Source organism: Corythoichthys intestinalis, chromosome 8 (assembly GCF_030265065.1).
Source record: "Corythoichthys intestinalis isolate RoL2023-P3 chromosome 8, ASM3026506v1, whole genome shotgun sequence".
NCBI lineage: Eukaryota > Metazoa > Chordata > Actinopteri > Syngnathiformes > Syngnathidae > Corythoichthys > Corythoichthys intestinalis.
Window position 1 is genome coordinate 14,886,897 of NC_080402.1, and position 26,125 is coordinate 14,913,021.

Consider the following 26,125-nt stretch of genomic DNA (forward strand, 5'->3'; position numbering starts at 1 on the left):
ATGGTTAGTACGTGATAGTGATAATATCTCTTTAAAGTCATGGTGTCTGTAACTCTGCTCTCACGTGCTCTCGCCTCCAGATAGGGTTTTGCCGTTTAAAACATTTTCAAAATGTCCTCCTGTTCAAAATTTTTCTTCCCCCAGAAAATTGAGATTCTAAGCTTTCTAATGATGTATCACACATGCATATCGGACAATTTTGAAAGTTGGCCAAATTGGAGGTCTCAGAGCGGAACTTCAAGTCGCCTGAGTGTTTTCCGCCATATATATCGTTAAATTGGAGAAGAGAGGGGGAAAAAAGCAAAATACTAGCACAAAACAATGGCTAAATCTAGTCATGGAACATATAACACTGGAGAAAATATCTGCAAAATAGAATAACCAACTCGGGGTGCAGCTATCCATTATTTAAGTAATTGCTTACTCTATCAATTAGTTTGAATTATCGAGTAATCAGATTATGAAAAATTTAATGTGTTGCAGAATAAATTTCAGAAGATGTAAAACGAAGGTTTGCTTAGATTGCACTTTCAAAAGAACAAAATGCGAATACAAAATAAAATTCCTGAGTTTTTGTTAAAGCTATTCACAATTGCATTTTCATTTCACAAGAGCAATAAGCGCACTTAAAAATAAATGATCTGAGCTTGGCCTCAAACAGTATAAAAAAAAAAAATAGTAAATGAGGATCATGAGCTCAGACAAAAACAAAGAAAAAGTACAGATGTCATGACCACTGTTTCCACTGGAGGTCAGTGTATCCACCCAAGTCAATAAAACTAAAGGCAAACACTTTCAAAACAAACCATGAGAACACCACTAATTAGAGGAATCCTCAAAGCAGCTGAATTTGATTTGAAGAGTTTTTCGAACTGAATTACTGCAGTAAATTAATTGTTGTAGCACTATAAACAATTAAATAACTATGGAAAAAAATGTTAAATATCCATTACAATGGTGAACCTGGAATAAAGATTCATTCACGCCTGCGAATTAATGCCATACTAAAAAATAGCAGTGTTTAAATGTTGCAATCCTTTAGGGCAGGAGTCCCCAACCGCCGGGCCGCGGACCGGTACCGGTCTGTGGCGCATTCGCTACTGGACCGCAAAAGAAATAATAATTCATCAACGACTGCATTCTGGCCAAATTAACTTTGGCCTGTGCCCCTTGACACACCAATATCCCTGTCTACTCTAGATATGATACTACAGGACAGAATTTCACCATAGGAATCCATTTACTGGACTGCTAGCAGTGCATCTTGTTTTGTATATCTATGTGCGCTTGTCCTCGATATTAATATATGGCGTAGGGCGGACGTATCACATTTGTTCACAGAAAAAATTTGCTCCCACACTAGAATGACTAAAAAACAGACGTCTTTGGATAGATTTTTTTACTAGGAAAAGGGCACCTGACGAGCCAGAAGATGAGCCTACAACCTCGAAGAAAACAACATCTACGCTACTTCCCAATCACTAAAGACCCACGAACTTTGATTAAGTGGATTTGTGACCCGTTTGTGAGTAAACCGAGTGATTCGAGCATGTCTGTGCAACAGGACGATCAGCTTGTAGAGATCGCAAATGACAGCGAACTTAAATGTACATTTGAGACAACAACTCTTCTGAGGTTCTAGATTAAAGTAATTCCGGAATATCCTGACATCGCTAGGAGAGCACTGAAAACCGTGCTACAATTTCCATGTGTGTACTGTTAAAAATGGCTGCAAATGCAGCGATTCCAAAGTAAACACTACAAACTTTCTTTAAGAAAGGAATATTAACTTACGTTTGCCTTGTTAGCTGCACAAAACAACTGCACGCAGCTGTCTCACTTAACTACTTCGCCATGTCGTCAAGCATTAATTTACGCCATTTTTGTGTTGTACATGTATGTTTATGATGTACCGGCAAATAGTTTTTTAGCACCATTGGATAACATTGAGAGTACAACTGAATATAAAAGAGGGCTTTTTCACCCCCACAGAAGCTTTGAGAACAAAATTTTATAAGGGTCCAAAATTTGATGGAACACTGGTCCGTGAAAAAAAGACCCAAATCACACCGGTCCGTGGTGTAAAAAAGGTTGGGGACCCCCGCTTTAGGGTACCTGGCCCACTCTGTCCTGAGGTGGCCTCCTGTCGTTCTCATGTCCCCCCCATCTACCTCTCAAAACAGTGAAATTTGTATGCAAACCCTTTTAAAGAAGAGGAAAATTTACTGCCCGCAAACGTGCAAATGGATGAGGAATATACTGGAATTAACTTAAATTTTAGGGGCAACAATGCACTCGCAGAGGCGTCGCGTCCCATTAGGCAAACCAGGCAATTGCCTAGGGCCCGCAGCCAGCAGGGGCCCCAAGAGGGCCAACAGATTTAGCACACGCAGCTTTACTGCACTGTCGCAGCGACAAGTGCAGGGTGGGTTTCAATACCATGGAATCATTTGGCAGATTATCTAACGATTCTGTTATCAATCCCAATCAGCACTAACCATGTCACGTAGATTATACATGTTTAAGAAAGTCCAATCAGCTATTAATACCACATGATTGTTTAAAGAGTGACTCACCGAGTACTCTCTGGAAAGTCCTTGCCAAGTTGTTTTACGTTGATTTTCACAGGCCAGCTCATTACTGATGTGACTACTTAAAGAAATGGTGATTTTTCCAAATATGTCTATTAATGGGTATATCGTATTCCTCGTCGAATACTCAATAAGAAAAATATAACATATATGCATCCAAAATAATCCTAAACTATTTATTAACAATTTTAATACTCCTTTTAGCAAGGTTCCTTGGGTATGCGTACGTCCCCATAGCAACGAGCGAGAATAGGCGTAAGGTGCGCATTTCGAGCAGAGGACGGTCTTCAATTTATTGAGCTCTCAAATTGTGGTAAGTGTAATATACAAAATGAATACATTTAAAATGTTGTACAATTAGATTTTTCCATGTGAGTAGCTTCAACAGATTAGCACCATGGAAAAAGTTCGCCAAAAACAAAACACACATTTTCCTTTCAAATTCAATATACAAACTAACTAAAAGCTTACAAAGATGAAAGTTAGCCTACGCTTAGCTGGGAGAGCAACTTGGTTGAGTGTGACAGCCGCAGAGTGAGAAAACAAGCTTGATTCGCTTGAATGAAGGGGAAAACGTGATAGCGTCAAAGATCGCTAATTGCGAAAGATGATCTTGCCCTATGCACAAATCCACGTTCGCTGGATCAAGGAGAGGTCTCACTCCCATTGTTTTTAAATTTTTTTTTTTAGATGAAACCTTTCCACAACAATATTGACATTTTAACTAACTTATACATTTTAACTAACTTATAAATTCTTTCTGTTCTTTTTAACACAGAGGCATGACATCATGTAGACTAGAGTTGACACCGTGGCTGAAAATGGCGAAACTTCACTTAATAAGCTTTTCCACCCTCAAAAAAAAAACAAAAAAAAAACTCATGCAGTATAAATTTTTAAAATTTTTTATTCAGAAGTGTTTTTACTTTTTTATAGAAATTATTTTGTTCTTGCTCTAATCTTGAGCTGTGGCTGTGAGTATAGTCTATAAATTATATTTATTTTATTAAAAAAAAAAAATTTAATTGATAATGTATTTATTTATTTTAACAATATATTCATGTTCCAATTTGCAACTATGGTCTGAAAAAAAAAATCCTGTTCAATGGAAAAAAAGTTTTTTTTTTTAACCCGTACATCTCAAAATTTTTGGGAGCTATATTTGCAATACCGCGATACCGCGGTATTTTTGCTCACAGTTATCGTACCGTCAAAATATCATACCGGCACATGCCTAGTCTCGTTAAAGGATTAGAAATGAAGGACTGAAATGTTTTGTTTTTACCCGGTCAAGTTACCACTGGTTGCTTAGAAACTGCTACCAAATTGATAATTGCTAATCTTATTCATCATTACCAAATAAAAATATATGCAGTAATTTGAGAGAAAAACTATGCCAGCAGTGGAATAGATGGATGTTCATTGAGAATTTTAGCAGTGTTTCTTTATGGTCTTACTCCATGTATTTTAGAAAATTCCACCAAAATGTCAGCCACTTGTCAATTTGCATGTCCCACGTCAGAGGTCACGGAAACGTGGACCGGACCCCCAAGCCGTCTGGACCAGATCTCAAGCTGTCCGGACTAATACACGTTGCAACAACAAAAATCTTTTTTTTCTGCGGGTTTGCAGAGCGGAGCTGGGCAACAAACAACAACCTTAGCGGTGACACGCGTGAGCCAGCCAATGGGAGTGAAGCATTTAAAAGTAATTTTTAGAACAGCATGTCTCACACTCGCTTTCCAGACTCCGCAGAGTGACAGCCAAAAACTGAGCCGAAAGAAGTTGGAGGAAGAGGCGAAAAGGTACGGCAAATGGCGTGCTCAAAACTACACAAGATTGATGCAGAAAACAGTGTTTAAGGAGGAGTAGACCAACACATTTTTGTTCATTTTACCTTGCGGCAGCACAAGACCGCTATGCCTCATGTGTTCAGAGACTGTGTTCTGCCAAAATCTGCTACATCGGCGAAACGTCCCACATTAGTCGAATTTGACACACAAAGTACTACTGTGCGCGCTTAACTTGTTTTGTTTGGATGCATACAGGCAGAACGTACTAAAAAATGCCTAATATTTAAATGCAGTTATACCAAATAAGGACGGTTTGAATACGCTACGTGACTAATGTGGTCAACTGCTTCAAAGCCAACACAAAAAAACACAATGGTTAAAAGTATGAGAGGGTAATACATGCAAAAAGTATTTTTCAGGCAATGAAAAATGTTCTAAAAAACGAAATAAAAACAAAAATAGTGAGTACTCGCCGCTTCTAACCGATGTGCGCATGCGTGCGGATGCTTGCCCAAGCGCGCTGAGCGTTGTGTAGACGTTTTGCCACGTAGTAAGGAATGGCCGAACAACGGAAGCGCTTGTAAAAAGCAGCCATTTGAAAAGGTGCTATGAAGCACGCAGCTTTTTCGAAAAGTTTCCCAATGAACTCTGCCATCTGTTCTCCAAAAATAGCGGAATTAATGGCTCAATATGATTGCTTTATTATTTATTACTAATTAACTATTATTAAATATTATTCATTACTTACTTTAAATGTATTTTTTATATTTTATTTACATTTTTGAATGTTGTAATTATCAGCATGGCCACGTAAAGATACGTTTGTATTTTTGGGAAAAAAAGAAGCATTAAAAATATTTCCGGACCGAGATTGTTCTAATTTTTTATTTTCGGACCCAGAGGATTTTTAATTCATGACCCCTGTCCTAAGTACACAAAACATACCCTGGCATGACTTTCCAGCCTGGCAGTGAGTCATGTGGTTGAGGACGTTCTTCATGGTGCGACAATGAGGTAGGGCACAGGACCGCAACTCCCCATTGGCCTGCTCCCGTCGCTGGCACTTGTGTGCATGCAGCAGCAGGACCAGCTGCTGCTGGATCAGCTTGCGCTTCTCTGGGTCGGCTGTCGGTCCTGCTGAAGGAGCGGCTACACTTCCACCGCCAGACAGTGGCAACATGGCTGCCTGTTGTTGTTGCTGTTGCATGGTGGAAAATGACAAACATCAGCTCTTTGATTCATTGAAATCAAGTCTGTATGCATAAATCGTTAACATCATCTTCATAAACCTGTCAATCATCGATAACTAAGTCACAAACTCCAGCTGCCTGCTGACCAAGAAAAGCAGCAGGAGTGAGAGTGAGAGGCTGTACGAGCATGAAGCAGAAAAACTTTTTTTTTTTTTTAATAAATTAAAAACCTGGTCCTTTTCAACAGATTTACTGATACTGAGCGAGAGATTTACTCCTTTTCAAAAGAGTGGAAAATAAATTTGTGTATGAGACAGGCAGGAACCCTGCGGTCGCGCTTCTGTGCGCAAGTTATTTTTTAGAGCGAGAGGGAAGAGAGATAGTTCGTTGCGCCTCGTCTTTTAGTTGTCCGGCAGTAGGTTCAAGTCGTGTTAATTGGGATAAGTCCCTAGTGTTTTGTGTCCCGTGTCTGACTATCAGAGGTGAGTACACGAACCCTCTTGTACGGTTTAGCGTTTATTGTTTTTTTTTTAGATGTTACTAGTTAGCGCCGAGCACTATGCTAATTAGAGACTTCGCTAATATGTATTTCCATGTCAAGTTGTGCGTTGTTTGGTGGTGTACATAAATTACTCCAGATGCAGAACGTTTAAAACCAGGATTAAGTACAGTCATAAAAATACAAACATGCAAAATAGTAAAAAAAATCTGTGAAAACAAAGTATATTGGTTCAAAGAAGTTATTTCAAAAGACACTTTGTTTCCAGAAAATGTGGACTTCATTCCACCAGTGTAAATTTTCTTGTTTTGTTGAGAGAAATAAGTACTTGATGTTACCCCCCCACCCCGGTTTTAATTAATTTGCACATTAGTTTCAAAATTGTTCAAAAATCCTCTCAGGCTAAACCAAACTAATATATCAGTATCAAGTTAACAGTTAAAAACAAGAAAATAAAATACTCAAGTCCCATTGTGTATCAGCAGCCTTAAACTACATTCAATTAATTTAATGATGTGAATCAACCGTTAAAGTTGCTCCTGTTATTCCATAATTTCCCTTCTGTCTACTTTCAACAAGTCAAAGTTTTAAAACTGTTTCATCATTTCAAGATGGATTCAAGTTAAGATTTTGCCGATTTAGGTGTATTTTAGATAAAAAGTTTATTAGGTTTGCTCCAACAGAGCCTTCTAGAGAAGTCCACTGCTTTAAGATGGCGGCTGTTAACAACGCGGCATTTATTAAACGGCAAGTCAGACATTTTGCATCTTGTTCTTTTTACATGTTTTAACTCCGCCGTCGGATGTCATTTTGCATCTAGTTCTACATATATGTGATATCGACTATAGCCGTATGTGGCTGTATGTTTGTAGCGACTAGCAACTGGGCGTTGTTTGAAGCAGCTGTCGGCCGCAGTCATGTATTATTGTTTTTTTTTTAATCTAGCGGCATGAGTTGAACATGATATTTACTCTCGGTCCGTTCCTCATTGCGTCCCGAAGATCGCGCTGACTGTGTTTTAAGTCGGCTTTAACTGGAATAGTTCAATAATCGGAATTTGGATGTTTGTGAATCGTTTTCGAATCTTCCACAGCCGAATCGCGAAAAATCTAAGAATCGGAAATTTGGTACGCCTCTACTAACTACAGTAATAGTAAGAAATAGTGTTGTTTCTGATCTAATCTCTTCATTAAGTGTAACTGACATAACCGTAGAACAAACAACAAACGGGGGGGAAAAAAAAAAAAAGACTTTTAAGGTGACACTAAAATACCTTCTCTTAAAAAGTCGACTATTGTTATCTTCCTTTCTGCTTATCCTCACGAGGGCAATAATCAATTCTTTTTCCCACCCCTTGTTCATAGTAAGGTCACCGAACAATATGTAGCAGGCACATACCATGTTTGGCACACTGTTGACAGCTGCCACCTTCAGTTCATTCGGGAAAGGTGGTAGACTGTTAGCAAGGGCGGCCTTGTTCTGGAGCTGCTGCTGAGGGTTGAGCTGCTGGCCAGGCCCTGCCGCACCCTGTCCATAAGACTGAGTCACAAACGGACCCCCATTGCTTCCAAGGTTTATCTGGAAACACAACAAACATGATAAATAAGTATGACTAAGTCTGCAGCTTGTAATTCACAAACATGACAAAATATCCACCAAAAACAATTATAAAGTTCTGTTCAAAATTATTCCACCTCCACAAGGGATAAGTGTTTTTGCAAGTCTGACATTCATTTTTCATCTTGTTTATAATCACATCAATTAATGACATGTCAAATAGACAAATGCAACTGAAATAACAAAATTATTTTTGGGAATATTCCAATTAATGGCCTTTCTATGATTACCTCATTGACAAAATTATTACGCCCCCCCCCCCAAAAAAAATCCTCCACGCTTCAGAACAAAGGTTTCCATCAGGTGTTGTCAAACAGCTGATTAAAACATCACTAGATGTGAACGGAACCCTGATGAGCAGCAATTAAGCAGATTTAAAAGGACTGTGTCACATGGCTCTTCTTGGCAGTTAATGACATCTTTACAACATGGTGAAGTTAAAGAAATAGTCCAAAAAGTTCAGAGAGTTGGTCATCTCACTTTTTAAGCAAGGATATAGATCTAAAAAGATGACAAAAGGACTAAAAAAAATTCAAGGGACACAATTGGGAGCATAGTCTGCAAGTTTAAAGCTAAAGGCACAGTAGAAACGCTAAATGTAAAAAACTTTAAAATTCCTCCGGATGTTGTGGAGGTTTTGTAGTGGGCTTTGGGTGCTCTCAAAGCTTGTAAAAATGCTGAAAAGTGCCGCTAAAAATGAGCCTTGAGGTCTTGTTGAAATCCTTGTGCAAGACAAGATAAAACAATGATAAAACGATGTGCGCCATGTAGAGCTGAAACGAATACTCGAGCAACTCGAGTAACTCGAGTTTAAAAACTGATCCGAGTAATTTTATTCACCTCGAGTAATCGTTTATTTTGACAGCTCTAAGCATCACGTTTTGCTCGGACTACTTTTAATGCGGGACAACGCGCTGATGTCACGTGCGTAGAGGAAGAAGCAAAAAAAAAAAACTTACTGCAGCCGACAACCGCTACAAACGACGCCGACGTTGCTAAATACTAGCCCGCTCATGCTACGTTAGTTGCAGGTGGCGTCCAGTGAGTCTCATAGAGATCACATGTATGTTGAACTAGATGCGCAATGACAGACTAGGCCGCGTCTGGGCAGCGTTAGCAAACAGCCGCCATCTTAAAGCAGTAGAGCGCTAAGCGCTAATAAAGAGCGCTAAACGCTAATATACTGTATAAGATTAACGTTACTGTCACTACTAGCTCACCTTACGTTAGCACTGCGGAGGGCTAGGTTTCAATTAATTAAGACCGCTTTCGATGCGTGGCTAACGTGTCTTACATACAGGCTATAACATAACATAGCGTTGTGGAGTGATGAGCATGTCAAATAAAAACTCAACAATGCTAACTATCAATTTTAGCTCAGTAATCATTGCTGGATAAAACACCAAGTAGCACTAGTCCCTGATGTGCTCCAATACAGCCTGTATCATACATTTATTCTGAACAGTGCAAAAACTTAAATCCTATCAGGACTTACAGTTTAGACTAACTTAAAACTTAACTAGAACTTAAAAATGGCTTGACACAAATAGAAATTTAATTGAAAAACGTAGGAAAAAATCCTAACTTTTAAGTGATGTGTGTTATCAAGCGTAAAGGCATTTTTAGGTGTGTTTATATATATATATATATATATATATATATATATATATATATATATATATATATATATATATATATATATATATATATAAATAAGATCTAAAGGTTTTTTGAGTGAAAGCAGTGAATTAGTCATTTTTTTAAATTCTAGTTACATCTGAGATGCAATTGTTGGCTGTTTTCAACAATATACATAAAAAATAAAGACATTGATTGACTGAAAATGATAAAATGTCTTGTTTTCTCATGTATATCTATAATTGCTCTTCACCTAAAAATATATTTGTTTTATCCGATTACTCGATTAATCGATAGAATTTTCAGTCGATTACTCGATTACTAAAATATTCGATAGCTGCAGCCCTACATGTACACGACATGTACAGAAAGCCAGATGCGGGCGTTAGTAAACGGCCGCCATCTTAAAGCAGTAGACTTCCCTGCAAGGCTGTTGTAGCGAACCTTCCAAGCTAACCTAATTAACTTTTTATCTAAAATACTCCTAAATCGGTAAAATATTGACTTGAATCTATCTTTAAAATAGTTTTAAAACTTTCACATGTCGAAAGTAGACAAAAGGGAAATTATTGAATAACGGGAGCAATTTTAACAACTTTAACGGTTGATTCACAACATTAAATTAATTGAATGTAGTTTAAAGCTGCTGATACAGAATGGGGATTTGAGTATATTATTTATTGTTTTTAACCGTTAACTTGATACTGAAATAGTCGTTTATTTAATCCTGCGAGGCTTTTTTTTTTTTTTTTTTTTTTTTTTTTTAAAACAGTTTTTGTAACTAATGTACAAAACATTAAAAGCAGCTAATAGCGAGGGGTTTTAATCGAATCATAGACTCTCAATCGTAATTGTAATCGAATCGTTAGGTGCCCAAAGATTCCCACCTCTAGCTCCAATAATACTAATAAGACTGTAGCCGATAGCCTACAAACTACGCCCACATGATGCTTCGGTAGATATCACAAATATACAGAACTAGATGCAAATGACAGACACGGTGGCATTCGCAACAAGTATAATAAAGAACTAGATGCGTTAGTAAACAGCCCCCATCTTGAAGCAGTCGACGTCTCAAGAAAGCTCTGTTGTAGAGAACCTTCCTAGCGAACCTAAGTAACTTTTTATCCAAAATACTCCTAAATTGGCAAAACTGAACTTAAATCCATCTTTAAATGATAAAACAGTTTTAAAACTTAAAACATGTCGAATAGACAGAAGGGAAATAATGCAATAACGGGAGCAATTTTAACAACTTTAACGGTTGATTCACAACATTAAATGACACATAGCAAAGGTTACTATTTAGTTATTGCAATATCCGCAATACCCCTGTGTCTAGTTAAGTTTAGGGTAAAGAATTGGGCTAGGCCCAATTGTACCCAAAAGCCCTTTAAACTTCATATTGTGTGACCTGTTTTTTTCTTTTTTTCTTTTTTTTTTTTTAGAAAAAAAAAAGAAAATTATCACCAGTTACTTTGCCAAGTAACTAATTACTCTTACATTCAGGTAACTGAGTTACTAACGCAATTACTTTTTGGGAGGAGTAATTTGTAACTGTAATGGATTACTTTTTTAAAGTAAGATTAACAACACTGGTTTTGTTATGTATCAATCTTGCACCAGGTCCCAATCACGTGCCTCAGTGTGTACTGGTGGGTATGTACAAAGCCCCTGAGTGATGTACATTGTGTTTTGCTGCGAAACATTCTCTCTTGAATACTTTTTTAAAATCCGCGGATAACAAACCGCAAATTTGGAAGCACGAATTGGTGAGGGACCTCTATATATATCATTTTAAAATAACAGCTCTTCACCGTTTTTAGGATGAATTCTGTCTTTTCATTTTCAGAGCATTACATGGTCTGGCTCCTCCCTATATGTGTTATTTGATCCAGCCTTAAAACCCCAAATGGGCACTGAGGTCAGGAAATAAAAACAGGAGCCATCTAAAATTCAAGACTTGAATAAATAGCACAAAAATGCTTGTGAAGTAGGTAGGGTCAACTTACCTTGTTAATGTTGCTTGCTTGCTGTGCTGCATTGAGCGTAGCATGTGTCTGCTGTCCTCCCTGGGTGAGCGTGTCTGCCAAAGCACTGCCGGCACCTGATGCAGCTCCTTGCATCGTTTGTCCTTGGTACTGCATGCCGACCACAGCTGCTCCTCGCCCTCTTCCGACACCGGGACCAAGTCCCCCGTTCATGACCTGCCCAGGCTGGGGCTGCCCACCCTGCGTTAACAGCCCAGAATGACTCTGGCTATCATTCATCAAGGCCTGATTGAAGCCTGGGTTGTTCAAACTCATTGTGGTAGCACTGTTGTTGTTCTGTCCTGTCACTCCAGTTGGTGTTCCTGCCTTTTGGGCTTGAGGAGATGGGTGGTTGTTGGGTGAGCCTTGGCTAAGAGGGCTCTTACCCAAAGGTGTGCCAAGCTGGGGACCAATACCTCCAGGCTGAGGGCTACCAGAGCTCAGCCCTACACCTGTGATTGCGGAGGTGCTACCTGCTCGTAGAAGCTCCGAGAGCTGCTTGTGTTTTGCAGCGGCATCAGAGACCACAGTGGTACCACCAGGCCCAGGTGCTGGTCCTCCATTTGTTGGCATCCCACCCATCAGGCTCAGCTCTCCACCATTGGGAATCAACTCATCTGGGAGGTCATTTTCTAAATCATCCCACGACAGTGACCCAAGGTCTTGAAGAGAAGAAAAGAGAGGACAATAATTAGGATGAACATTCATTGAAAATCAAAAAAACTAATTCAGTTGGGAAACTGAATAAGAAACGTAGACAAATAATCAGTTCAAATGATGATAAAAGTATCAATTTTACCAGCTCCCTTTAAACCCAACAGTAGACAGCCACCATGTCTTAAAGACAACTCAACTTGCTGTTCCTCAGACTACCCATACACCCTATCGCCCCTGACCTTCAAACCCCCTACTCCCCGAATTTCATAGAGTCATTGCAGCTCTGTATGAATAGGTAGCAGAAATTAAAATTTGAGGTGTTGAGGTCAAAGGTCATAGATGTCAGAAAAAAACTTTCCGATAAACAGTTTTTAGTCTAGTTACATTTGAAAGCATGAGGGCAAAGGTAGAGTGCCTACTTTAACTAATATGGAGACCCTTAGAAATTGGCCACTTAGGCGGAATTGTGCTCAGAGTGTCCTTTTGTTTTATATAGTGCCTCAGTAGTAGAGCCCGACGGTTTACCGAAAATGTACTGTTACCGAGATGGTTCACGATGACAGACGTAATTTTGACTATGTCGGTGAATTAATTTTTTTAACACTGGAAGTTCCTTTTTTTGGGCTATTAAGAAATACCAGAAAGGCGTCAAATGACCCCGATACCAAACTGACTACTCGGCTTTGTCAAACAATAGACCACTCAAACAAGCAATCAAACAACCTAGGTGTGAAGGAGGAGGTTCACTCTGGATAGCTGCAATTAGCATATTGAATATTTGCAAATCCATGGCTCTCTTGGCCTTGTCAAACAATGAGGAACACAGAGATGGCCAGTCACCGTGTCCTACAATATGATTGACATATGTGTTGCATCAGGCATGCACCGGAAGGCAAAGAGACAGCTGGACTTCTTAGTGAGTCTTGCAAAGGAATTGGCTCACTCTCACGTGGGCGGAAAGAAGGCGCAGAAGGAAAAATTGCTTTGGCAACTACCTCCAACACCTAGCCCCGGGAAAAGGGCGAAGTGCCATATGTCACCAGATAAAAAATGTTTTGTACATAAAAAGGTTGTCCGCCAGATTGCCTGCCTGCGAGGTCCACTGTCCGACAAAGCCAAGGCAGCTCTGCCCTGCAAACACTCAAGATGCTAACTGGAGCAATCCAACCATGTGGTTTTGCGGGTGTGAATGGGAATGAGTAATGAAGACCTTAATGCTCATAAAAGATATGCTGTTTAGAGTCAGACGACCTTTCTCTGGTAACAAAAGTGATTTGTATCAACTGATCCACCCTTCGTAGTTCAAGTGTTAATGAAACGAAAAAAAGTATTTTCAGCCCGCTTTGACTGTGTGTTGTTCAGCTATGCTGATTCCCCTCTAAGAAAGCAGTCTGTGTGCTTACGTGTGAAGTCACATGGCTATCAGGAAATCAGACAAATAGAAGCCCAATACGCTAAGGCGAGCGGCTAATGCTACAAGTATACGTGATGTAGTCAGATTATAGTGAAACGGCTACTGGTAGCCAGGCCACAGGCATTTCGAGTATAGCATTAATTGACATTCATTGTGTGGTGTTGGTGCCAAGAAAGAGCTCGACGTTGGATGTCTGGAAAATTTTGGGATTCAAGAAGGAAGACAAACTATGGAGCCCTACATCAGTTTGAAATTCCATTTCATAGACAACATGTGGGAGCTGCTGGATACAGCCTATTTCTCGGACGACCACACGGGTGAAATGATCGCTCAGGTCCTGAAAAAAAAAAAAAAAAAAAGCTCTCTGCATGGAACGTGAAGTCACTATCACTACCTGCGACAGCGGCTCTAAACTCGTCGAAGCGGCTGAACTTTAAAGGATTGAGCACGATCAGTATATCACGTTATTTTGTGTGTGTGTGTGTGTGTGTGTGTTATTTCTCTGATAGCTTTTATGATGGTACAGCATTCAGCATAATCCAACAGTGAAGCCTATAACAGTTTAATGGCCACAGCTATTTTTCTGTATGTGCTTGCTTTATTCTTTGTCATTACTGCCATCTTAAAATCTTAAATGTTTCATTGGCATAATAGTGGGAGCAATATAGCTTTATTTGTGTGTGTGTGTTTGGGTGTATGTGTGCGTGCGTACATTTCAGAAAATGCTCGGGAAAAAAAACATGACCATAAACCATAAACACTTGTGTTCAGTAATCATGTCACAGCAGCCATTAACAATATGTTGTCTGATACTCGGCTCTGTTTGAAGTGTACTGTTCAAGCCCCCTTTGCTGTAATTTTTGCACAGTGGCCATATTGATATTTAAATTGCTGTACATTGTTCAAGTCATACAAGCTGTTATAAATGTTATTTGAATGCTTATTGTTAAGATATTTTTATATACTTGATGTTTACACTGCATGTAAAACTGTTAAATATGTTAAATTGAAAGCTGGCCAATAAATAAACAAGAAACTGTTAATTTCATGTACTGAGTCAGATTTTCAAATTATATAAACAAATTTATCATTATCGAGGTAAATCTGCTCAATTAACCGTGATAAGTAGTTAAGGCCATATCGCCCAGCCTACTCAGTCGCTTTCACATCACTTTAAAAATTATTAGAGCTGAAACGAATACTCGAGCAACTTGAGTAACTCGAGTTTAAAAACTGATCCGAGTAGTTTTATTCACCTCGAGTAATCGTTTATTTTGACAGCTCTAAGCGTCACGTTTTGCTCGGACTACTTTTAATGCGGGACGCGCTGATGTCACGTACGTAGAGGAAGAAGAAGAAGAGAAAAAAAACTTACTGCAGCCGACAGCCGCTACAAACGACGCCGACATTGCTAAATACTAGCCCGCACGATGCTAGTTGGTAGCAGGTAGTATCTGATGAGTCTCAGAGATCACATGTATGTTGAACTAGATGCGAAATGACAGACTCGGCCGCATCTGGGCAGCGTTAGTAAACAGCCGCCATCTTAAAGCAGTAGAGAGCTAAGCGCTAATAAATAAGATTAATGTAACGTTAGCCCTGCGAAGGGCTAGGTTTCTATTCATTATGACCACTGTCGATGCTTGGCTAACGTGTCTTACATACAGGTTTTAACATAACATAGCGATGTGGAGTGATGAGGGTGTAAAATAAAAACTCAATAATGCTAACTATCAATTTTAGCTCAGTAGTCATTGCTGGATAAAACATCAAGTAGCACTGGTCCCTAATGTGCTCCAACACAGCCTTTATCATACATTTATTTTGAACACTGCAAAAACTCAAAATCCTATCAGGACTTACAGTTTAGATTAACTTAAAACTTCACTAGAACTTAAAAATGGCTTGTCACAAATAGAAATTCAATGGAAACACGTGGGGGAAAAAATCCTAACTTTTAAGTGATGTGTGTTATCAAGCGTAACGGCATTTTTAGGTATATGTGTGTATATATATATATATATATATATATATATATATATTCTTTTTTTTTTTTTTAATTAAGATCTAAAGGTTTTTTGAGTGAAAGCAGTGAATTAGTCTTTTTTTTTAATTTTAGTTACATCTGAGATGCAATTGTTGGCTGTTTTCAACAATATACATCGAAAATAAAGACATTGATTGACTGAAAATGGTTCAAGATTAAATGAAATGTCTTGTTTTCTCATGTATATTTATAATTGCTCTTCACCCAAAAATATATTTGTTTTATCCGATTACTCGATTAATCGATAGAATTTTCAGTCGATTACTCGTGTACTAAAATATTCGATAGCTGCAGCCCTAAAAATTATTAAAAGTTGATCTGAAAGTGGACATTTTTGAAAATACTAGTATGATATAATATAGCACTTCTACTACTGCCACTTAAAGGCCACTGTTGAGTTAGCATGGTCTACTGTGCTATATAAGGGCAAGGTAAATATCTGATTTGTAGATTAATATTTCTAACATCATCAGGTGACTCAACGAGAGACATCTGTCACAACATGCTGTTTTCACTGCTATTCTGACAAGAGTCCAAAATTTATTCAGGACACTTGACCAACTAACTTCTCTAAATAAACAGTCTTCCTGATTGTGGAGGACGCTTGTTTAAGGCTTAAGGGAGCATCAATCTTTTTGCTCACTCATTCGTCTCAGCTCCTCCTTTGAAACCAGCAAACACATGGATGCTTGGCACAGCATTCATTTCTAAACAGAGATGCACACTCTGAAAGCTTGCCTGCAGGCTCTTTGGCTGTAAACCAAAAATGCAAAGCAATGTTTTAGTTGGGTAGCACCACATGGAGCTTGAGGAGAAGGGGGAAGGAAGACAGCCGTTTTACGAGGAGCCACTAGGAAATTGTTGTACTTCATTGATTTTCAATGCAATCTTACACAATTTTCTTGATCGAACTTTTCATATTACAAATATGAATATTCAAAACCTTCCATTAAATACACAATTTCATGATTATATCTTATAAGTAAAACAAGATCACAAGTATTTTATGAAATGGACTCCGGCAAGGAGAGCTAGCTTGATGGCAGATCACGAAAAATCTGCAAATACTTTTCCATTGAACAGGATTTTTATTTTTCAAAACATAATAGTGAATCGGAACATAAATATAATGTTAAGTTGAAATATTTTTTTTTTCTAAATCTAAATAAAATTAAAATTAATGCAGTCCCTTCGGTGGGCCTAAACCCACAGCCACAGCCCAGCATTATTACCATCAGAACAAAAATAGTTGGATTATGGATTAAAAAAAAAAAAAGCAAGTGTGTGTGACTCGTATCATATTTACATTATACACACACACACACACACACACACACACTCTCTCAACACAGACAGTTGCCAGAGATAAAAAAAAAAACATGTTTTACCACTGCTAAACACACTAAACATGCTAGAGTTAACTCACGTAGCGGCTGGGAAACGTTCATGACAGTGTTTACTAACTTTTAATTGTGTATAAATGCGAAATCATATTGGAGGTAGTGCCTCCTCGGCAGCCACCCTCCGCAAACATGTTTTGCATGTCAGTTGGACCTCCTCCTTTAAGATGGGCCAACTGTAACTTTTCTGTAGCCAAAGGAAAACGTTCAGGAGTTTCACCTGCTTTAGATGGTTCTAATTTGCACTGTGTGTAAACAGAAGGTTTGAACCACCCGGACTCAACTGGGAGCTGATGGCTGAGCCAATTTTTAGAGTGTCCCAAACCTGGGGAAACTTCAAGAAAGCGGATTCATCAACGTTTCCTCTGCTGTGACCATTGTGTATCTGTCTGCCAAAACAGCATAACACTGCCCCAGCACCTCTACTATTGGACCTGCTCAAAGTTTGCCTCTCTGAAATAGAACAAGTTTCTATTGGGACCCCCCCTCCACGGCAAAAATCACTCAAGCTTTGCCGCGCTTTCCGAAATGACCACGAACACCCCCGCCAAAATACACAATGTGTGGGTTTCTGTGTGGCAAACTGTGCATTGCTAACCACTACTGTGAAAAGGCCTCGAGTCACAGAAGTGACCGAGAGCCCGTTGGTCACTTTGTCAGAACTCCAATGGTCTTTTGTGGAGAGAATAGAACATACGAGAAGCACCTGACCATTCAAAAGAGGACACGGGAGTTCTCTTCGGGTTTGACGAAAGGAACCTGAAGGCATGTCTCAGACCCTGAGGAATTAAATTCTGCCATCTAGTAAGAAATAGATTGAACATTTTGGCGTCGTTGGCACTGCTCATTACCTGATCAATCACAAATTTCCTAGTGACACGATACCAATTTTCTGGACAACAACATGTTATTTGCTAATATTATAAGTCTATCCTGAATGTATTCGATTCAATTCTTTGATCAAATTAATATATTTGCTCATTTAACAGTAATATTTCACCCACAATAAACACAAAGCAATTATGATGTTTTTCATAATTTTGTTGTTTCAGAAATTTTTAATAAACGATGATGATCAATGTTTTGCGTTCCAATCGATTTGATTAGACCGTTACTTAACCAATATATGTAGTGATCCAGATCCATGTAACATTACAGCCCGAAGAATTACTACCAAATGTGTATCAACAAAGTATTTAGCAAAGAATGTCAATTCTAATTTCAATGCAGAGCTCCTCCAAGTTTTATTAAGGTAAATTATTATTCAGGTAAAGACATTTAAAAACCACTTATGTCAGAATTGAATGCCAATTATAGGATAAATTTTACAAACAACTTCACACAAAAAAAAATGGTATTTTTTAAAACATTACCATGTTGATCGATAGTTTATGTTGTTTCGATTAATTTGTTTGGAGTGTTGCTTAATCAGTGGATGTATCCACCCAGATTGATGTAAACCCATGAGAGACACTTCACTGTTCAGTTGAATGAGAAAGTGTCTTAAAACTTTTGACCACGGATTTATTATTACACTCCTACAAAATTCAAAACTTTTAGTCCCTGCTGGAACCCTGATTTTATACCAACTCTGTGGCAAATATTACCAAGCTCCCCATGAAAAAGAAACAATCAACTCAGAAAATATCTTAAAATTTCTCACATCCAGACCTTTTGGACCCCCCCCCCCCCCCCAAAACCTAGCCACTGTTGTTAAGTGAGCGTGATACGTCAAGCTCTATGCATGTCTTCATTGTATGATTAATTTGGCGGTTACTGGCAGCTAGAGGTGTGAAATTTCCGATTCTTAGATTATTCGCGGTTCGGCCGTGGAAGATTCGAGAACGATTCAGATCAAATCATCCAAATTCCGATTACTGAAATATGCCAAGTAAGGCAGAACTAAAACAGTCAGTGCGGTCTCCGGGACGCAATGAAGAACGGACAGAGAGTAAACATCATACTCAACTAATGCCACTAGATAAAAAAACAGTAATACCTGACAGCGGGCGACAGCCGCTGCAAAATACGCCCACATAATGCTACGGTAGATATTACATGTATATATAACTAGATGGGAAATGACAGACTCGCATCAGTTAGTAAACAGCCATCTTAAAGCGGTAGACTTCTCTGGAAGGCTGTTGGAGCAAACCTTCCGAGCGAACCTAATTAACTTTTTATCTAAAATACTCCTAAATCGGCAAAATCTTGACTTGAATCTATCTTAAAATGATGAAAGTGTTTTAAGACTTTCACATGTTGAAAGTAGACAGAAGGGAAATTATGGAATGATGGGAGCAATTTTAACAACTGTAACGGTTGATTCACAACATTCAATTAATTGAATGTAGTTTAAAGCTGCTGATACAGAATAAGGACTTGAGTATTTTATTAACCGTTTAGAACTGTGAAATTTATGGTGAAAGTTTATTTAAGTCTGAGAGGATTTTTATACAATTTTTTTAACTACAGTATTGGCCCGAAAATAAGACTGAAAAAGTGGGAGTCGTCTTATATTCGGGGTCTAAACATTATACCCATTCACGACGCTAGATGGCGCCAGATATCATTGAAGCGAATGCTGAACTTGAGGAGTAATGTTTTGTCATGACAGATCTCAGCTACTCTCAAGTTTAACCAGTTTGCATTATTTTATTGCAATGTTTTTCAGATTTGTTTCAAGACTACAGTTACAGTTAAAGCTCATTTTGATGGTTAATGCAGTTATTGCAATTTTGTTGTTTTATCACAATAGATTGGCTTATTTACATTTCAAAAACCGGAAGCCATTCATTTACGAATGTGATTGCACTTTAGTTTACATATTTAAATGTTCAGATATTAAGATTTGAATGAGGCAAAATAACATGCTTTTTTTCTCAAATATATTGTTATAATCATTTGTTTCAGATGTACTGTAATTATTTTCTATATAAAAATTAATTGGTGTTCAAAAAGTCTTTTTCCAAACTTGAGTCTTGAAAAAGAGGGAGTTGTCTTATAATCAGGGCCGTCTTGTATTCGGGCCAATACGGTAAGGTACGAAACATTAAAAGCAGCTATTAGCGGAGGGGGGGGGGGGGGGGTTGTGTCAGGGGTGCCCCAAGATTCCCACCTCTAGCCATTATATTACTTATTTTTACGTTACGTGAAACCAGGGTTGTTTTCGTCAACCATGACGATAACGAAAATATTTCGTCAACGAACAATTTTTTCACCACAACACGCGGACGAGATGAAAATTCGCCATTGTTTCCGTCATAAATTCACAATGTGTGATATTTTCTTATTGTATGTGTAGTTAGAAGGCATCTAGCACTGTTTGGTTGTGTCAGTCATGTGACGTGCTGCGCCCCCAAACACACACGCTCCGATGAGTAAGCCTTTGCCCATTCCAGCGTCATTTTGTGAAACGTGTCAGGTGCTGCTTGGTAAGTTTTGCTTTCTTATCGTGGTTAAATTTGCCATGTTTCTTTAGCCTTTCAAGGTCTGTGCTGAGTGATCATCACACACTACATAGCGTTCACGTTAGCATTATCATTTAGCGCGGTGACTCTGTGTCTTATTAAACTCTTGGAAAACATTTTACATACAGTTCATGGTGTCCAGGTGAGTTTAATTAATTGCAAATAATGAGCAGTTTTCCTGCTGAGTGTGTATTATCATCATGAAAATGCTAATGTCCTTACAGACTCTACAGTTATGTGCTCATCCGTCATGTTATTTCGAAATTGTTGGAAACCTTATACTTATTCAAGGACTAAAACTTTTGAAGTTTATAGACGAAAACCATTTTTAGAATTACCGACTAAAACTAGACGAAAACCATTTTCGTTGACTAAAAGTAGACGAAGACGAAAACATTTTGAAATGACTAAAATATGACTAAGACTAATAAGTATTTTCATCCAAAAACAACACTGCGTGAAATGGAAGAATTTCAGGCTACGCAGACTTCAATTTTTGGTGACGTTAAAATGTGTGTGAACACAACTAGCGATACGTTGTTGCACAACAAATCGTGTCATGTCAGAAAGAATCATAAGGCGAGATTAAGCTAATGAGTTCTAAATTGCTAGGTGCGTTGCTTTACTTGCTTTAGAAGAGGCAAGAACATTTATAAAACTGGATATCAAAGTTTTACTGTTGTCTATTATTATATATTACTATTATGTCCTCGCTATAATGTCTAAATTGAATAATTAGCTCAAATCAGATTTGTGCCTTTCTTTGCTTTGGTCTCAGTTTTATGGGTGCGCTATCATTAAGGCAATCCTTGCTTTTTTATACAAACATGGCATCCCAATTAGCACAGTGAACTTAATGAGTTTTCATTTAGCATTTTGTGAACAGAAACCCTACACCAAACATGTCCAAAGTGCGGCCCGGGGGCCAAATGCGGCCCGTGGTCAAATTCATCTGGCCCCCAGCCTCTGTCATAAGATCATTAACGTCTGGCCCGCACACAGACTTAATAAATTGGTCAGCAGAACTGCTACCAGCATATGAAGGAGCTTACACATTAAATGCTTATCCTCATTTACCTATCCTCATTTACCCACTAAAAGGCAACAGCCCTTCAAGCAACATTACCCCGTGTGACCCTTGACTTCCAATTTTCTAAAATGGCAACAATCAACAACAACAACAAAAAAGTTGACTGCGACGACCGACGCGTTAAGGATAGGTAGAAATTGGACTATTTCTTCACTAAAATACGCAACAACTGTGTCTGCCTCATTTGCAAAGAAACAGTCGCTGTTTTTAAAGAGTTTAATGTGAGGCGATATTACCAAACAAGACACGCTGACATGTAAGACAAGATTACAGGAAAGATACACGGCAAGAAATTGAAGAAACTTGAAGCTAGTTTAATTTCACAGCAGCAGTATTTCGCAAGATCCCGAGAATCGAAAGAGAACGCCACAAAGGCTAGTTGCGAGATTGTTGAAAATATTAATTAAAAAAAAAAATAATAAAGCAAATGTGACACACAGAATGGCTTGCTAAAATTTGCTTAAATATATTGTTCTCCGTAAAGTACGTCAGCCAAGGTCGGCCCCCCACATTTTTACCACACCAAATCTGGCCCCCTTTGCAAAAAGTTTGGACATCCCTGCCCTACACCTTACTATCCCAACCCTGTGCTTGCTGTACAAATGTTGAACCTGTATGCTTTTGCCTTGATTGTTGTAGTTTCCCTTTTGCCAAAAATGTTTATATTTTGAATATAACTCTCCGCAGCATATTGTAAACCCCTTTTCCTCATCGGGAGGGTATTGCTCCAAAATAAAATCACTAATACACTCCGCTATATGTCTTCGTGACATGGCTTGTGCCGTCGGAGAGTCGCAAAGCTTGACGGACTAGCAACAGTAACTAAGGGGGACGGAGCTTTTGCTAAAGGTCGATTTAATTCAATGCAGCACAATTAAAATTTTAAAACCTACCAGACAATACTGAATGCCTTTCTATGACACTTTATTAAGATTTAGAAATTTAAGATTTTAATCCATTTTACGAATTCATTTTAGTTTTTCATTGCAAAAAATGCTTTTTATTGTTTGACAAAAGGGCAAACAAACTTTTGGGTAAATTTTTTTTTTTAATTTCTCGGCCATTTTGCCTACACGTAGCTTCCATTGACGGCGATAAATGCCGAAACTAGGAGAGATCCTTCCACTTAAATTGAATTGGACGCCTATTGCCACTATGGGTGCACGATATCCATTTTTTGAAACCGATATCGATAACCGATAATATATATAACTTTTCAATGTATATTCACCTGAGTTTTTGAACACCTGTAGGTCATAAATACTAGTGGTTAATTTAGCTTAGATTTGCCTTTGACCGAACCAGAATTTTCATGATGACATGAACATTATTATAATGAACAAAACAAAGACAGTAACAAAACTTTGCACACTGGAAAAACAGGAGTGGAAACAAACGCACAAATCCCAATCCGACACTGTGCCAAAAATATGATTAATAGGGCCGATAATATATTACGTTATCGGATTTATTGGAATGACGTCATAATTCCTATTATCGGACCGATAATTATAGTGCCCCTCTAATTGCCACCAAATTTGATTTTAAAAAAATCAAACAAAACTTATGTTGTCATGACTTGGGGTGTGACAAAATATCCAAACGGTGATATATCGTGATACTTTGTATCCCGAAAGGTTACCGATATGCTCCTGCCAAGAATCGATACATTGTTGGGGCGCTTACAGGCAGTGTTGTTAATCTTACTGAAAAAAAGTAATTAATTATAGTTACAAATTACTTCTCCCAAAAAGTAATTGCGTTACTAACTCAATTACCTGAATGTAAGAGTAATCAGTTACTTGGCAAAGTAATTGGTGATAATTACTTTTTTTTTTTTCCCCTCAAAAAAAAAAAAAAAAAAAAAAAACATTGGCCACACTATGTGAAGTTTTTTGTGGAGGTTTTTGGTACAATTGGCCCGAGCCCAATTCTTTACCCTAATTTACCCTTTACCCTGAATCAACAGTTAAAAGTTGTTAAAATTGCTCCCATTATTGCATTAGTTCCCTTCTCTCTACTTTCGACATATGAAAGTTTTAAAACTGTTTCATCATTTAAAGATAGATTCAAGTCAAGATTTTGCCGATTTAGAAGTATTTTGGATAAAAAGTTACTTAGGTTCGCGAGGAAGGTTCTCTACAACAGAGCCGTCCTAAAAAGCCTACTGCTTTAAGATGGCGGCTGTCATTTTGCATCTAGTTATATCTATATACAGTACATGGGATATCTACCATGTCTACCATATCTACCATAACCTGCGGGCGTAGTTTGTCCGGCTATCGGCTACAACATGTATTATTGGAGCTACCTAGCATCGCGTTTGCTCGGCTTCACAACTTTCTTGCCTCCTCCCCGCTCCTGCTCTGCTCTGTCGTCTCGGTGAGTCCGTCTCCCTCAGACTTTTCGACCAATATAGTAACGCATAGTAACGCATGCCTTTCCGTCCTCAGTAACGGTAACGGCGTTGCCAAGATGAGAAAAGTAATTAATTAGATTACCCACTACTGAAAAAAATAACGCCGTTAGTAACGCCGTTATATTGTAACGCCGTTATTAACAACACTGCTTAAAGGTCACTTTTTGTTCATTTTAGGGCATTTACAGGACACTTTCTGTTGAGTTTGAGTCAATGCCTATTTATTTAGGGAGATTCTTGGGTCACTTCCTGTTCTGCAACTCAAAATAAACTAGAAGTGACCCGTAAATGCCCCAAAATAAACAGGAAGTGACCCATAAATGCCCCAAAATCAACAAATAGGGACTAAAACTCAACAGCAAATAACCCGAAATGCACCCATATATAATTCATTGGTAGACATTGACCGCCATAGACATCCAATCCATTTGAAGAACAAATTGTCATTCACCGCCTCCTTCCCAGCTCAAACGGATTGGACATCTACTAGTCATAAACTCATTCCAAATCATAGCAAAAGGACTAAAAATAGCTTGTGTTTGTGTTTATTACGTTTTTATGGAACATCCTAGAATGATTTCCTGACCAGTGTATTGATAATCGTTGTATCGACGTATCGTGATATCATCGTTATCGTGAGCTTTGTATCGCAAATTAGGGCTGAACGATATTGGAAAAAAACTTGCATTGCGGCTTTTTGGGGGTTTGTGATATATCACGATGGCGATGTTCAAACGATAAATTGTGCAGGCCTATCGCAAGTCGCATCAAATCGTGAGGTAACAAGAGGTTCCCACTGGAGGTGTGCGAAATTTCCGATTCATAGATTATTCTCGATTCACAAACATCAAAATTCCAATTATTGAAATATGCCAAGTAGACAATGTCAATAGGTTATGAAGTCTTTGTTCAATATTAAATGAAATGTCTTGTTTTCTCATGTATAGAGGTGCACGATAATTATTGGTCCGATAATAGGAATTATGACGTCATCCCAATAAATCCGATAACATTATTGATAGGCCCAATAATATATAATATTTTTGGCACGGTGTCGGTGGACTGGGACGTGTGCGTTTGTTTCCACTCCTGTTTTGCCACTATGCAAAGTTTTGTTACTGTTGTAGAGGCCATATTTTTCCATCATTGAGTGATAAACCTGACTATGGCAATTAGCAAATGTTTGCATTTTACAGCGTTATGTTCACAAGTTCTTGAGAGGCTTTTTGGTCATTGATAGGCTTGCTGTTCTATAATTGCCAGGTTAAGAAAGTTGTTTCATGGACCAAGACCACAAAAGTCTCCTCTCTGTTGCGTTTGTTTTAGTTCAGTGCTCATTGTTCAGGGGAAAACATCATCAATGACATTGTCTGATTGAATGTGATTGACTCAAATTAATTTATTTGAAAAAATAAATATGGCCACATTATTTAAGTCAAAACTATTCTAGTCTTTGTATTGTTCATTATAATAATGTTCATGTCATCATGAAAATTCTGGTTAGGTCAAAGGCAAATCTATGCTGAATCCACCACTAGTATTTTTGACCTACAGGTGTCCAGAAATATACATTATAATACATTTAAAAATGATAACCGGCGGCAGCTATCGATAATTTTAGTAGTCGATTAATCGATTTACTTAGTTTGAATAATCGTGTAATCGGATAAGGAACATTAAAAAAATGAAATACCTGAGCTGAACCTCAAACGGTATAAAAACAAAACAAAAAAATGAGGGTCTATGTACAACCATTGAACATTTGGCTAACTTACATAGCAAAAGGCCGCTAGCTTAACTTTTTTTTTTTTTTTTTTTACAATGCTCTTAAATGGTTCAGACACATATTCAGACAAAAATGGCTAAATATACCTATACTACTTTACGAATGCATTAAAAAAATATATTAGCACAAACAAAAACATATTATGTTGGTCTTAACAAGGAGCAGCTAGGTTCAGTCACATGAAATGAGGCAGACTAGAGGGCAGTGTATCCACCCAAATCAATAAAACTAATTGCAAACACTTTTAAAACAAACCGTTACGAAGCCACTTTATAATTAAACTAATACTCGAAGAAGCAAAGTTTAATTCGAATATTTCTTTCTAATCAAATATTCGAGTTAATCGATTAATCGTTGCAGCACTAAATTATGTACCGTATTGCCCCAAATACAAGACTGTGTTTTTTGCATTGAAATAAGACTGAAAAAGAGGGGGTTGTCTTATATTCGCGGTCTAGGCATTATACCCATTCATGACGCTAGA

The 26,125-nt window shown here is 38.1% G+C and overlaps 1 protein-coding gene across 3 annotated transcripts in view; it reads right to left on the minus strand.

Annotated features, from left to right (window-relative positions):
* crebbpa (CREB binding protein a) overlaps window positions 1–26,125 on the minus strand; it is a 73,790-nt gene that overhangs the window by 40,010 nt on the left and 7,655 nt on the right. For all 3 annotated transcript variants that reach the window (XM_057843042.1, XM_057843041.1, XM_057843043.1), the window contains exons 2-4: window positions 11,341–12,020; window positions 7,472–7,651; window positions 5,330–5,582 (exon numbers count right to left, since the gene is read on the minus strand). In XM_057843042.1, coding sequence (XP_057699025.1) covers window positions 5,330–5,582; window positions 7,472–7,651; window positions 11,341–12,020 — 1,113 coding nt within the window. The remainder of the gene's footprint in view (window positions 1–5,329; window positions 5,583–7,471; window positions 7,652–11,340; window positions 12,021–26,125) is intronic.